Below are 15,889 nucleotides of genomic sequence, written 5' to 3'. Positions count from 1 at the left end.
TAGTGTTGAGCGGACCCGGATCCGCAAAATCCGGATCCGCACGGTTTGAGCGCCCAATCCGAGTCCGACCAGTACCCGGGATTCGGGGTGCACGATCCGGATTTTTTTCTCTCTCTCTCTCTCTCCCGGATCCCACTACCCATTGATTTACATAGCCGCGGATTCCGGATCGGATCCGGACTTCGGCGGCAACCCGATCCGGATTATGACCGATCCGCTCAACTCTAGTAGAGACGCTGCCGCTGTGAGCATGTTTAGCAGGCTCTCAGAGTAACATGGCCTAGTGGTGGTATGTTGAAAAATGTCTCCTGGAAGAAATGGCCGAACCACTGATTTCACAACCATATCATTCTAATGAGGAGCCGTTATTGTACCTGGAATGAAGGATAGATGGGTCCGGGAACTGAAAATTATGCCACCGCACAGCAAAATCCTGGTAAGGCCGGTTTCACACATCCGGCTTTTCGCCGGTTTGCCGGATCCGGCGCTCTCCCGTACAGACAATACAGTACAGTGACAGCGCTGTAACTTCCGGGTCACATGCGCCGCTCACATGACAGCACGTGACCGGCGCTTGTTGCGCTGTCACTGTACTGTAGTCACTGTATGGGAGAGCGCCGGATCCGGCGAAAAGCCGGATGTGTGAAACCGGCCTAACACTACTGCTGTGACGTCCGCTTGTGAAGACTTCTTTATGGCATTGCAGCACAATACAGAAAACTATTCCATACATACAAACTTCTTGCAGATTTTGGAGTTTGTATGTTCTCCATGTGTTTGCGTGTGTCTCCTCCTATACTCCAAAAACATACGGATAGGGAATGCAGATTGTGAACCCCAATGGGGACAGTGATGATAACACCTATCTGGAAAGCGCTGCGGAATTTAAAGTGCTATATTAGTGTGTTAAAAAAACCCAATTCTAAAATTATATATATATATATATATATATATATATATATATATATATATATATACACACATATATATATATATATATACACACACATACATACATACACACACACACACGGTGCCTTGTAAAAGTGTTCAGACTCCAGAGGGGAGGCACGGAGGCTGTAGGGGGGGGCACGGAGGCTGCAGAGGGGGAGGCACGGAGGCTGCAGAGGGGGAGGCACGGAGGCTGCAGAGGGGGAGGCACGGAGGCTGCAGAGGGGGAGGCACGGAGGCTGCAGAAGGGGGCACGGAGGCAGCAGAGGGGGGAGCACGGAGGCAGCAGAGGGGGGAGCACGGAGGCAGCAGAGGGGGGAGCACGGAGGCAGCAGAGGGGGGAGCACGGAGGCAGCAGAGGGAGGCACGGAGGCAGCAGAGGGGGGAGCACGGAGGCAGCAGAGGGAGGCACGGAGGCAGCAGAGGGGGGAGCACGGAGGCAGCAGAGGGGGGAGCACGGAGGCTGCAGAGGGAAGCTGGGAGGCTGCAGGGGAGACGAGGGACTGCAGAGGGGCTATGAGGCTACAGGAGAGAAGAGGCAGGGAGGCTGCAGAGGGGAGCAGAGACAGTGCAGGGCACAGAGGCTGCAGAGGAGAAAGGAGGCTGCAGGGAAGCTGCAGGGGGAGCGGGGAGGCTGCAGGGGAGAAAGGAGGCTGTAGGGAGGATGCAGGGAGCGGGGAGGCTGCAGCTTTCCCTGTGATGTAGCAGGGCTGATCTGTGCCTTCCCCGGGAGCCTCCATTGTGTCTTCTCTTGTGATGTAGCAGAGCAGTTCGGTGCCTGCTCCTCTGCTGCCGCTTCCCCGGGAGCCTCCATTGTGTCTTGTCCTGTGATGTAGCAGGGCTGATCTGTGCCTTCCCCGGGAGCCTCCATTGCGTCTTGTCCTGTGACTGGGCTCCGGCAGGAGGCGGCTGCTCTGCACTTCCGCTCCAGTCACATGAGAAGGCGCTGACTAAGGAGAGGAGCAGTCACTGGGGGCCAAGCCATTGCCAAGGAGGAGCACCTGCTGCCCTGCGAGTGCCATCCGGAGTGCGCCCCGCTGGAGTGCCCCGTGCCCTCCCCAGGCCTCTGCTGCCCCCCAGCCTGTGGCCAGAGTGACATCAGCCAGAGAGGGGGCGGGGGAGGAGGGGAGCAGCACATCACTCAGGACTGTGCTATTCCTACAGAGGAGACAATAGGCTGGCGGTCCAGTGTGGAGATGGCTGCCCTCAGCCTGTCCAGGAAGAAGAATGCCTCCAGGAATGCAGCAGTGGAGAGGAAGAACCTGATCACAGTCTGCAGGTAACACTGCACTCACATGTAGCAGAGCTGAATGTGGAACTCTTTATGTGCATTGTTCTATTAGCTGCAGTCCCATGTAAAATCCTGGGTGACAGGTATGAGTTGTGCTAAGTGGCAAACTTGGCTCTGATTCTGCCAGATCTGGGCTGGAGGCAGATAAAGTTCTATGAAGCTGGACCTGTGTGTGGCCATCATAGAGCAGTGACTGCAATCAGATCACTGGGGATTGCCATTGCATTATTGATTGATGGGAATTGGGAGATTTGGCAATTTACAGATTTGCCTTTAGCATGGCTGGAGATGGAGTTCTGTGACTTAGAGGGCACTTTGTCACCCCCCATATCTCTCCAAAGATTGGGGTCTGCATGTTATCCATCACTGGATAGATGGTAAATGCCAAGAAGGTGACGGTCTGATTGCTAGGACCCCCTCCACACAGTAACTTAGCCCCCTGAGTTGGTTGATGATGCACTATGCTCCATTGAAGTCTATGGAACTGATGGAAAAGAAATTACACTCCATTCTAAGACTTCATCGTCAGCTTATCTCTATAGGGTCCCCTTTTTCCAGTGATCAGTTGGGGTCCTGGCTGTCATACCAAAACCTATTTATCAATTGTCTAGGGGATAGGTGAAGAACGTGTTAAATCGGAATATCCTTTAATGTTGTCGTCTGCTGCTCACAATATTTCCATTAGGCAGAGTTCACATGTCCATTAGATCAGAGCCGTTGACAAAAAAAAGTAGTGAAAAACAGAACTTTTTTTGTCCATTTTGAAAATATTGATTTTTGCAGGATCCATTTTTAACATGGGAGTCTATGGAAAACGGATCCGTTAACGGATTGCTATTTATCTGTCATTTAACACTAGAAGTCCCAGAAATTTCGAGCTCCCCCCTAAAGTCCCGAAAGCGGGTCAAATGACCCTTAGTCCAAACTATTATCCAATACAATAAACTGAATAGAACTAACTAGAAACGGAATGGCTAAACTCAATGGAAAACAACAACCTCCTGTGGTGCGACAGTAATGGCCTTAATTACAGAACAAAAGACGGTGATTATAGGATGGTAGCTAAAATCCTTAAGGTCATTCGACCCGTTTCTGGGTTCCAAAGGTAGAAATGTTAAATGACCCCTCTCTGGGACTTCTAGTGTTAAAACTGATCCAGTAAGAAAAAAAACGGATGAAAGAAAAACGCATGGCTAAATAGCAATCAGTTAACGGATCCGTTTTCCATAGACTCCCATGTTAAAAAAACGGATCCTGCAAAAATCAATATTTTCAAAAGGGACAAAAAAAGTTGTTTGCAAAACTTTTTTGCCGACGGATCCGTTCTAATGACTGATTACTGGACATGTCAAAAGGCTTTCATCCACAAAATCACCTTCTCCTTGTAGTAAGATAACCCCTACCCACATCTGGGGCCACCACCAGTTCATAGAACTGCCCTGTGCGCACGCTGCGGATTTACCGCGGAAAATGTGTCTAACATTGCTGCAGTCATTCCCCAGCAAATCCTATGGGTTTTAAAAAAATGCTGTGCGCACACTGCGTTTTTTTTTGTTTTTTTTTATACCCGCGGATTTTCCGCTGCAAAATTAATGAGCATGTCACTTCTTTTCTGCAGGTACCTGCGGTTTTTGCCATAGATAATGGTAAAAATCCGCAGGGACCAACTTGCAGTAAATCCGTGGCAAATCGTGGCAAAAACGCAGGTGCTGTTTTACCGCGGTTTTTACCGTTAGTGCGGGATTCTTTCAGAGGGTTTGGTTTTTTTTCTTAAGAAAAAAATCACTTTCTAGTGCGTGCATAGCCTTAGGCTATGTGCACACGTATTTGGTGCAGAAATTTTTTGCGTCGGATCTGCACATTTTGGCACCAAAAAAATGCATGCATTTTCAGTGCTTTTTTTTTTTTTTTTTTCTCTATGCGTTTTTCATATTGAAATCCATGGGTGGAAGGGCTGAAAAATGCACCAAGAATTGATATTTTCTGCACCAAATCTGCAAGGAAAAAAATAAGCAACATGTGCACAGCATTTCAGGATTCTCATTGACTTTGCTGGGATAAGCAGTGGCATGCAGATTTGTGACAAAACTGCACTAAAAATCCACTGAAGCCGCGGCCAATGCCCGTGTACTGAAAACTTTTTAATTCAGATCCACTTCAAAATCCACATGAAATAGAGTATTTTCATTCAAGAAGAAAAAAACTCAATTTTTTTTTTTTTATTATGCTTCAATTGATTGAGAATAGTGATGGGTGAGCACTACCATGCTTGGGTGCTCATAACGAGGCTCGACTCTATACTGAGCATAATTTTGGAAGTCAGTGGGGGAACTCAAGCATTTTTCCGGAAGAGTTTTCCATTAAATTCCATTATTATATATGTACAGGTTAATTTTTTTTTTTCATGTAGATATGACTTCTGCAGACATGGTAATGTCAATTTAAAAAAAATAAAATAAATTATAATATTATATATATATACATATATATATATATATATATATATATATATATATATATATATATATATATTATATAAATATATAAATTTATTTTATTTTTTTAAAATTTTATATATATATATATATATATATAAAATTTTAAAAAAATAAAATAAATTTATATTTATATATATATATATGTGTATGTATGTATGTATGTATGTATGTATGTATGTGTGTATATATATATATATATATATATATATATATATATATATATATATATATATATATATATATATATATATATATATATATATATAAATGTATTTTATTTTAAAATTTTATATATATATATATATATATATATATATATATATTATATGCCGTGCATTTATATATTATATACCAGTTTTTTTTTTTAAATTATTGTTTTTTGCTTTAAGTTAAAGGATGGTAGTGATGAGTCAGACGTTTGAATAGTCTTTTATATATATATATATATATATATATATATATATATATATATATATATATATATATATATATATATATATATATATATATATATATATATATATATTATAACAACTTTTTATTTCTACGTCATTTCTCTTCTTTAGTCCCCCCCAGGGGACGTGAACCTGTGATTGTTTAATTGCTTGTACTATATACTGCAATACTTCAGTTCTATAGTAAAAATCACAATCTCCTATGAAGTCCATCTCCGCTCATTGGGGTACAAAGATGGCAGTGACAGGCATGCAATCATGTTAGTTTTTTTTTTTTTTTCTTCACTGTATTCCTGGAAAGTAAAGAAGACTAATCTTATGCAGAAAAAAATATAGTATGCCAAAACCCCCCAATATTTTGGCCTAAGGACCCCATAGATTTTGTGTGCCAGGCATTTTATGAACAGAGACAGAACGTATTTACATGATGTGAACAGAGCCTAATCTGTGTCTGCTGATGTCTCCCATTAACTTCAATGGAATAGCATATTCTGACGGAGAGCGAAAAACTCCAATTTAGAAAATGAAGTGTGGGACACATGCAGGAGTGCTGCGCTCTAGTAATCGGGACCACCGAGCATCCACACGTCTCTGTTTTGAACCATCCATATTTGTTAAAGTGGCTCCATGACCATAAACTGATGGCTGCTGGTGGTGGGAGCGGCCCCTTAGAAGGACTCCGAGTTCCATTATTCCTCTCTCACTGTCTTGTGATGACTGATGAACAATGGGCACGGTCTCCCCGGCGGCGGCGGCGGCGGCTCTGTGCTGTCATTGTTCGGGAGACGGACTGAGGAGGATCTTAGTAGTGCCAGTCAGATCCTTACAAATAAACCTTCACACGTAGGGTGAGGTTTGTACCGCTACACTGTGCACTGGTAACTCGCGTAACACTGCCAGCACAATAGTACTTTTTTTTTTTCTCTTATTGATGTAGCAGAGCTAAGATTGTTCATGTAGCATTTGTAAGGTGTCATAACCCGGTGGAAAATTTGCTCTTGAAATGGCCATCTTTTTGGTTAGATGGTTGACATAAGAAGAGATTAGGGGTTTGGGCAGCATGAGCCTTGTGACAGGTTCCCCACTGAGATGCTGGGGACATGGAGTCAGCATTAAAAGGAATCTGTCACCAGGTTTTTGCTATGTAATCAGGAGACCTTTCAGGATCAGTAAGTTTTATTGCTCTACCTTTTCCTGTTATCTTGCTGTCAGCTCCATAGACTTCAGTGTCTTGTGCTCACTAGTCAAGTGTATGTAAATACAATTTACATATTCCCTCTTCCCCACCCACCTCTCAGTACATTCACTATCACTGCTGAGAGATGGATTGGGGCAGCAATGCAAATTCTGTTCAGATTTATGATCCCCAATGTCTGCACTGAGAGGAGGGAGCAGTGAATGTGCAGTTTGTATTTACATATGCCTGACTAGCTTAAACATCACACTGAATTCTATGGAGCTTACAACAAGATAACAAGATAACATAGAGCAATAAAACTTACTGATCCTGAAAGGTTAAGCTCTATTTAAAGATAACATTAGTATTGTACTAGAAAATCACCTGACACATTCCCTTTAACTGCATGCTGTCATTTTGATGTAATCAGTGTTTTCTCTGTTGCTGATCTATCAGTGCTCAGAATACTGAGCCCTATATAACCCTGCTCCCACACCACTGATTAGCAGCTTTCTACCTATAGTGTACACAAAAAGCTGCCATACTGTACATAGACAGAAAGCTACTAATCAGTATGGGGGAGTGGTTGGATCAGAAGACACTAGACACCTGTAATGATAATCTCCTGCTGATAAAACATGATTTTATTGGAACAGCAATAAAGAGACTGGGGAACAAAAAAACGCAATAAGGTCTTTTCTGAGAGTAATGGATACTAACAGTACAGGAATGGGTTGTGTGATGAAGCTTTTAAAGACCCATAGGTTGTAAAAAACATGAAGAGCCAAAAGGGGAAACTAATGTGGTTCCTCTGCGCTGCTGATAGTATTCCAAGGGGAAATAAAACCGGGATAATTGGTAAACTGAATGTGGTTTTTATTAACGCCGTTTCAAAATCATCTTGACTTCTTCAACCAGAGTTGTATCCTGAGGAAGAAGATACCATGGATAATACCACCACTGGTGTTGTATCCTAAGGAAGAAGTCTGATGACCTCGAAACACGTTGATAAAAACGCATTCAATTTATAGATTGTCCCGGTTTTATTTCCCCTTGGAATACCATCAGCAGCGCAGAGGAACCACGTTTGTTTCCCTTTTTGCTCTTCATTGAGAAAGCAACACACAGCCAACTCATCACTGGAATCAGGGTCTCAGCCCCTATATCATGATGCCCTCAGATTACATAGAAAAAGACCTGCTGACAGATTCCCTTTAAAGGTTTATTCCCAGTGCTGTATTCTTCTTTCCCAGAGACAATAAATGGAGCAGCGGCCACACATGTGCTTGGGCTTTCCAAATCCTGATTCCCAGGGCCCAGCGTTCCATTCTCAGGATCATTAAGAGACCCAGCGATCAGCACGTTATCCCCTATTTCGTATAAAGGGGTAGCTTACTATCTTGGGAATTACCCTTCAAAATGCATGCTCGCCCCTCCTAAGGGTACAGACGCCACAAGTTTGAGGATTAGCCGCAGCAGAGTGGACACTATAGGCTTATTCCTGACTCTCAGGATTGCCCCATTAGAGACTTCTGAGGGACTGTGACCCTAATGAGCAAACTGGAAGAGTTGATATCAGTCGTGATGGAGAAACGGTTTGGCGTAGCTTTTGAAACGAGCAGCCAGCTAATGTCACACAGAGATTTTTTAAAACTTCGCAGACTGTCATGGCGGCGTCAGTTACTGTTCAGACTACAGATTCTGACTCTCTGCCTGCTATCTTTTCTGATGTCTGTGATCAGTGCAGGCACACTCGTGCGCCGACCTGCAGATTGGTAGTTCATAGGCAGATTAGTAAGAGTTATTCTTGGCTAGTCTGCGTGTTAGTCTCCTTTGATCACATGTTGTGGGGGAGCCAATCACATCTGCTCCCCTCCTATATATGCTGGCTAAATCCTTCCACATATAGTTATCTTACTCTGGATCACAACACCTCACCAGACCAGATATCATGTGGTGTTGCTGGGTGTGGTTGTTAGTTAACCCTTGTTACCTTCCTGCTCTTGCTTTTATCCTGAGTCTCTCGTTTTTTTGTTCCTGTGAGTTTGGAGTGTGTCATAGTTTTGGTTTTCCCTTGTCTGTCTTTATGTTTCCCATCACACTCCTGCCCTGTCCCTCCCTGTTGGAGGGAGTAGTACTGGCCAGGAGCATAGCCAGTAATAGGACTCTGGCATCTCCACCATCAGGAGTAACCTGGAGAATAGGGATAGCCTAGGGTCTCCTAGCATGAGGGACAGCTATCCTAACAGTCACCTCGTGACACTAGACAATCACTAAGTCATCCTTTTTCTGTAAGCATTATTAGGGCATATGGACCCAATTTAGGGGGATCCCAGATTGTGGAGAGTCCGGGGGACTTCTCCTTTCCATGTAAGTGCCGATACGTAATACTATTCTTCACCAGTGGCAGCCACCAAAATAGGCAAAGTCTGGGCAGCCGCAAATCCTCCCAGAAATAACGGCACAAAGTTGCGGAAATATTTTGGCTGATTAAAAGGGGTTAATATTCTATTTATTGAGTTTTCTTGCCCCTTCTTGTGTTTGTGCACTTTGGATCTGTTCCCGTGTTCGGAGCGGAGCCGGGCGATGCTGACATTGTACATTTCTCCACAAGAGCAGTGATTGAATTTTTTCGCCGTGCTGGTGTCAGTATAATTACCCCACAATACGGTGTAATATCCCAAGTCAGTGGAAACGAGGGAGGAATTTCTAGCCTTCTCTTGCCAAAGTTTTCTATTATTTTTTTTAATTTTTTTTATTTATTTTTATTTGTGCTGTAAACATTATTTGGAAGCAATTATGTAAAAAGGCAAATACACAGTTTTTTATTATGGCTCAGGGTCGTACAAAGCTGCATTATGACATCCATTGAGGTGTATGGGGCCTCACATCGATTCTAACCACTCGCCATGAATATGTCAATCTTTTACCTGGTGTAATTGCTGCCGTTCTCCTGAATCCGGCGCTGTTTTTCTCTTGTTTCTGCGCCTCTCTGTTCCTGAGATATGGCCCCTTCTTCCCTGTATGTAATTCTAGTCTTTTTAGTCAACTGGGTGTAGCCCTTAACTCTACTCTGAGGGCGTGTTCTTGAGGACCACGCCCAGTTGGATAAGACGACTAGATTTATAAGCAGGAAAGAAAGGGCGATATCTCATGAACAGAGAGGCGCAGGAACAAAAGAAAAACACCGTCGGATTCAGGAGAAAAGTGGGATTTACAATAGGTTAAAGAAAATAAATATTTATAGCAAGTGACAGGTCCTCTAACTTAAACTTTGGGTGGTCTTCTGTATAGGATCTTCATCTCTTGACCAGAGTAGGAAGTGGTTATAAAGAGTGCCTCTTGCTATGTGGGACCTGTCCTGCCCGGATATGAATGGTCACTATGTAATACTTCATTTCCCCTGTGGTGGCGCTGTAGAGGAATTAAACACTTACTGCCAGGTTTCCCCACAGATAGCAAATGATCACTGGGGGTCCCAGCAGGAGGACGCTTGATGACCCCCTTATTGTTGAAAGACCAATACAACAAAATAAAATTGTCCAGAACACAGAATATCTTTTAAGATGACCACTCTGAAGTCATGACAAAGGGGGTCTCTGATGGTCACTTACCTGCTGACATCCTGCACGCTCTGCTGCTCGGTGGTGATATGTTGTCCATGGTGGAAAAATCAGCAAGAGCGGGAATGATATATTGGAAACCTAGGCCTGAAAAAATATTTTATTTTATTTTTATACGCTATTAAGTTTATTTTTGAGGAATAACCCTTTATTCCCTATTTATGGGATCGTTGAGAGTCTGACCGCTGGGACCCCCAACGATCCCAAGAATAGGGCTCTGTAGCCCCAACCTGAATGGAGCATAGGTGCGCATGCTTGGCTTCTGCTCCATCTATTGTCTGTGGGACTGCTGAAATGAAAATAGCTGAGCGTTCTACTCAGCAGTCCAATAGAAAATAATGGAACAGCAGCCAAGCGGGCACACCTGCACTCCATTCATTATGGGGTTGCAGAGCACCGTTCTTAAGACTACTGGCATATGCACAAGGACCTCTGGGACAGCAGTCTTTCTAATGGTGATTAGCAGCGCCATCCTCAATGGAGCAGAAGTGTATATGCGTGGCCTCTGCTCCATCTATGATCTATGTGACTGCTGAAAACAGCTGAGTGCTGTACTCAGCAGTCCCATAGACAATGATGGAACAGTAACAGAGTGGGCACCTCTGGGACAGCAGTCTTTCTAACGGTGATTAGCAGCCCCATCCTGAATGGAGCATAAGTGCACATACTTAGCATCTGTTCCATCTATTGCCTATGAGAATGCTGAAAATAGCTGAGGCCTATTCTCAACAGTCCCATAGACAATGATAGAGCAGCAGCCGAGCAGGCACACCTCTGCTCCATGCAGGATGGGGCTGCCAAACACCATTCTGAAGACTACCACAATCCACAAGGACCTTTGGGACAACAGTCTTAAGAATGGTGCTCAGCAGCCCCATCCTGAATGGAGCGTAAGTGCACATTCTTGGCCTCTTCTACATCTATTGTCTGTGGGACTGCTGAAAATAGCAGGGTGCTGTACTCAACAGTCCCATAGATAGTGATGGAACAGCAGCCAAGCGGGCACGCCTCTGCTCCATTCAGGATGAGGCTGCTGAGAACTGTTCTTAAGACTACTGACATATCCACAAGGACCTCTGGGACAGCAGTCTTAAAAACGGTGGTCGGCAGCCTTGTGCTGAATGGAGCATAAGTGCACATACTTGGCCTCTGTTCCATCTATTGTCTATGGGACTGCTGAAAATAGCCGAGGGCTGTACTTAGTAGTCCTGTAGATAATGAGGGAACAGCAGCCAAATGGGCACACCTTCGCTCCATTCAGGCTGTTTTTAAGACTACTTTCATATCTACAAGGACCTCTGGGGCAGCAGTCTTAAGAACGGTGCTTGGCAACCTCATGCTGAATGGAGCATAAGTGCACATACTTGGCCTCTGTTCCATCTATTGTCTATGGCACTGCTGAAAATAGCTGAGCATTGTACTCAGCAGTCCCATAGACATTAAATGGAGCAGGATCGGGCTGCCGGTCACTGTTCTAAAGATTGCTGTCCCAGAGGTCCCTGGGAATATTCCAGTAATGTCTGTGATGGGAATACCCCTTTAATAAAACAAGGCCCAATGGTAGAAAACATCTACGTAGCTGTGGATGAAGAATCAGGTGAATGCTGGGAACTGATGCTAATATCTCATAATACAATAACGCTCACAATGGTAGGATCGCACTGACAAGGCCACTGTGGCGCTGCACATTACAGTTTATACTAGCGCTCGTCAGATTATAAGCTGCAATCATGTAGAGTATCGCCGGCTCTCAGCTCCATATGTGAAGAGAAGGACGTGTGGCCCCTTCTGCTGGTTGTGCTGCATCACATCTAGTCTTGGTGTATGTGAGACCCATCACAAGTGCCATATTCCTCCTGTCCTCGACGCCGAGGCGCATCATGACTTTGTCAATCAGGCCGAATTGGGATAAGCATCCCAATGGGCAGTTCATCCATTTATTTCAATGGGACGATCTGCAGGACCCAGCACCTCTGCTACTAAATGGACAAAGTTGTGGCATATGAAGCAATGAAATGGCCAGATGGCTCAAGCATGACTCTTTGTAACGGCGAATTTGCGGGGCCGCCACCGATCTGATATTGGATAAACCATCAATTTTATAGAACTGGAAAATCCCTTTTATTCCTTGCCTGTATGCGGTCTCATCAGTCAGGTTTTACCATCAGAGTTTGATCAGTTTTTCTCAAATGGAAAAAAAAAAATGCTTATTTGTCAACCTTCTCATATTAAAGGGAATCTGTCACCAGGTTTTCCACCTAATAATGTAGAGGCAGAGACCCTGATTCCAGTGATGTGTCACTTACTGGGCTGCTTAGTATAGTTTTGATAAAATCATGGTTTAATCAGCAGGAGATTATCATTACAGGACTACTTGGCGTGCGGCCAGTTAGTCCAGCATATTCATGAGCTCTGTATAACTGCTAGATCTGCAGCAGAGAAAACATTGATTTTATCAAGATGACAGCAAACAGCTCAGTAGGTGACACATCACTGGAATCAGGGTCTCTGTCTCTACATTGTGCTGCTGTCAGATGGGGGAGCAAAAACCTGGTCACAGATTCCCTTTAAACAGTCTGTAAAAAGTAGACAGTAAACAGATGGCATCCAAGTGCTTTTTTTTTTTTTTTTAACGGACCCATAGACCTTTTAATCTGCCAAATGGGCCAATATCAGACAAGTCTCCTTGAATGTGTATAGATCACTGAGACTGAAGAAAAAATACATGGACATGTGAGGAGGTACGAGTACTATGCATACAAATCTATGGGAAAACCTGACGTCTGAATGAGGCTTCAGGCTATGTTCACACTGAGGTGTGTTTTTTTTTTTTTTTTTGTTTTTATCTGCATCAGTTTTGAAAAGTTTCTGCAGTCTTTCGATTGGACGGTCTGTACCGTTTTCCTCCAGGACCCGCTCCAAAGAAATGACATGCACCTTCTTTTCTCCAACTAGGCGTTGTTTTTTTTCTGCGGGGGGGTTCAACAGTTCAGGCTTTTAAGATTGAACCAGCACGTGATTTTTTTTTTATTGAAATTAACAGGAATACTTCTTTTGAGCCATTTATGAGCCATTTTTCTAACTTTTTTTAGGTGTAGAACTGCTCAAAAGCTACCGGGAAAAGATGCATTGTCAACATACCCGAAAGGGGGCCCTCACCTCCTTTTCAGAGGGGGGGCTCCTTACTAAGAGCCCTCACCTCCTTTTACAGAGGAGAGGATCCTTACTGTTGGCCCTCACCTCCTTTTACAGAGGAGGGGCTCCTTACTGGGGGCCCTCACTTCCTTTTCAGAGCGGGGGCTCCTTACTGGGGGCCCTCACTTCCTTTTCAGAGGGGGGGCTTCTTACTGGGGGGCCCTCACCTCCTTTTCCAGAGGAGAGGTTCCTTACTGTTGGCCCTCACCTCCTTTTACAGAGGAGGGGCTCCTTACTGGGGGCCCTCACTTCCTTTTCAGAGGAGGGGCTCCTTACTGGGGGCCCTCACCTCCTTTTACAGAGGAGAGGATCCTTACTGTTGGCCCTCACCTCCTTTTACAGAGGAGGGGCTCCTTACTGGGGGCCCTCACTTCCTTTTCAGAGGGGGGGCTCCTTACTGGGGGCCCTCACTTCCTTTTCAGAGGGGGGGCTTCTTACTGGGGGGCCCTCACCTCCTTTTCCAGAGGAGAGGTTCCTTACTGTTGGCCCTCACCTCCTTTTCCAGAGGAGAGGTTCCTTACTGTTGGCCCTCACCTCCTTTTACAGAGGAGGGGCTCCTTACTGGGGGCCCTCACTTCCTTTTCAGAGGAGGGGCTCCTTACTGGGGGCCCTCACCTCCTTTTCAGAGGAGGGGCTCCTTACTGGGGGCCCTCACCTCCTTTTCAGAGGAGGGGCTCCTTACTGGGGGGCCTTCGCCTTCTTTTCAGAGGAGGGGCTCCTTACTGGGGGCCCTCACCTCCTTTTCAGAGGAGGGGCTCCTTACTGGGGGCCCTCGCCTTCTTTTCAGAGGAGGGGCTCCTTACTGGGGGGCCTTCGCCTTCTTTTCAGAGGAGGGGCTCCTTACTGGGGGGCCTTCGCCTTCTTTTCAGAGGGGGGGCTCCTTACTAAGAGCCCTCACCTCCTTTTCCAGAGGAGAGGATCCTTACTGTTGGTCCTCACCTCCTTTTACAGAGGAGGGGCTCCTTACTGGGGGCCCTCACCTCCTTTTCAGAGGAGGGGCTCCTTACTGGGGGGGCCTTCGCCTTCTTTTCCGAGGAGGGGCTCCTTACTGGGGGCCCTCGCCTTCTTTTCAGAGGAGGGGCTCCTTACTGGTGGGCCTTCGCCTTCTTTTCAGAGGAGGGGCTCCTTACTGGGGGGCCTTCGCCTTCTTTTCAGAGGAGGGGCTCCTTACTGGGGGGCCCTCGCCTTCTTTTCCGAGGAGGGGCTCCTTACTGGGGGCCCTCACCTCCTTTTCAGAGGAGGGGCTCATTGTTGTTTGTAGGTCACGTTATTGTCACACATATGTATTGGGGGTATACGTAGCATGAGTTCATCTCTCGTATATCTTGATGCATTCACAATAGAGAATCCTAAGCATTGATGGAGTATACATGGATCATGCGTCGTTAGCATGCATTGGAGGTGTCTTTCTGATCTTGACCCCGCGTTGTTTGCTGAGTAAGTTCCGATTACTCAATCATATCCTATTATGTCTGCCGAGCTCCGTCACTCGCCGATGTCCGCAGCTGGAGATTGAAGGCTTCCCATTGCAGTATCACAGTGATGAATATTTCTCTTCTGTGTGCATTTGCCTCTGTTCTAGCCATTTTACATTCCGCTGTATAGCTTGTATGCAACTGTATAGATAGCACTGAACCAAAAGTATGGAAAAACTTAGTGAAAATTGCTAAATCCAATGCTCTGACCGCTGAAACCCCCACTATGAGCCTGGATCTCAGCTTCCCATACACGGTAAGTTTTTTAACTGCATGAGAGGACACACACAAGCTAGGGACCCCAACGTAGAGAAATACTTTGGCGTAGTGTTGGGGCTCTATTGCATTGATCAATTCAGTAGCTAAATTTCTCTTGATTCATATGTTCATGGCAGTAATGCAGATTCCATTTTTCACATTTTCACTCTTACATATAGCTATTGGATTTTTCAAGTCAGTATTCACACAGCAGTTTCTGCTATTTCATGTATTCCCCTTACATAGTCACTGGTGTGTATACCTTATCTCCCCATATCCATGTATAATAATGCAGCCACCCCAGACCTCCATATATAATGCAGCCTCCCCAGACCTCCATGTATAAAGCAGCCTCTCCAGGCCTCCATATATAATGCAGCCTCCCCAGACCTCCATGTATAAAGCAGCCTCTCCAGGCCTCCATATATAATGCAGCCTCCTCAGACCTCCATGTATAAAGCAGCCTCTCCAGGCCTCCATATATAATGCAGCCTCCTCAGACCTCCATGTATAAAGAAGCCTCTCCAGGCCTCCATGTATAATAATACAGCTACCCCAGACCTCCACATATAATGCAGCCTCCTCAGACCTCCATGTATAAAGCAGCCTCTCCAGGCTTCCATGTACAATAATGCAGCTTCCCCAGAACTGCCTTCCCAAGCCTCTGGCCACCGTTTACTCACTTATATTAAAAAAAACAAACAAGTACTCACCTTCTCTCTTCCTTCCACCGCTGCTGTCCTCCCCGCTGCTCGTTCTCCCGTTGCTGCGGTCGGCGTCCTCCTCTCCTGCACTCTGTGCACTCAGCACAGCAGTCGCTCGGGAGTGACGTCATCGCACAGGGGGAGAATGGTGATGCATAGCGCGGCACCAGCCGCGCTATGCTTCATCATTACTGTGCGCTGTGACGGGGGAGACGCCGCAGCCGCTGACACCAGGTAGGGGGCCCCGGTGCCGCCGCTGACA

The 15,889-nt window shown here is 45.5% G+C and overlaps 1 protein-coding gene across 2 annotated transcripts in view; it reads left to right on the top strand.

Moving 5' to 3' along the window:
• The first annotated feature begins 1,907 nt into the window (after nucleotides 1-1,907).
• The window catches only part of RUNDC3B (RUN domain containing 3B), a 192,181-nt gene continuing 178,199 nt past the window's right edge, over nucleotides 1,908-15,889 (top strand). For both annotated transcript variants that reach the window (XM_075315611.1, XM_075315612.1), the window contains exon 1: nucleotides 1,908-2,230. In XM_075315611.1, the coding sequence (XP_075171726.1) occupies nucleotides 2,148-2,230 (83 nt within the window). In that variant the 5' untranslated portion in view covers nucleotides 1,908-2,147. The remainder of the gene's footprint in view (nucleotides 2,231-15,889) is intronic.

This window comes from Anomaloglossus baeobatrachus, chromosome 6 (genome assembly GCF_048569485.1).
Source record: "Anomaloglossus baeobatrachus isolate aAnoBae1 chromosome 6, aAnoBae1.hap1, whole genome shotgun sequence".
Lineage (NCBI taxonomy): Eukaryota > Metazoa > Chordata > Amphibia > Anura > Aromobatidae > Anomaloglossus > Anomaloglossus baeobatrachus.
The sequence above is the reverse complement of the archived record's forward strand: the minus strand, read 5'-3'. Positions and strand labels throughout refer to the sequence as shown.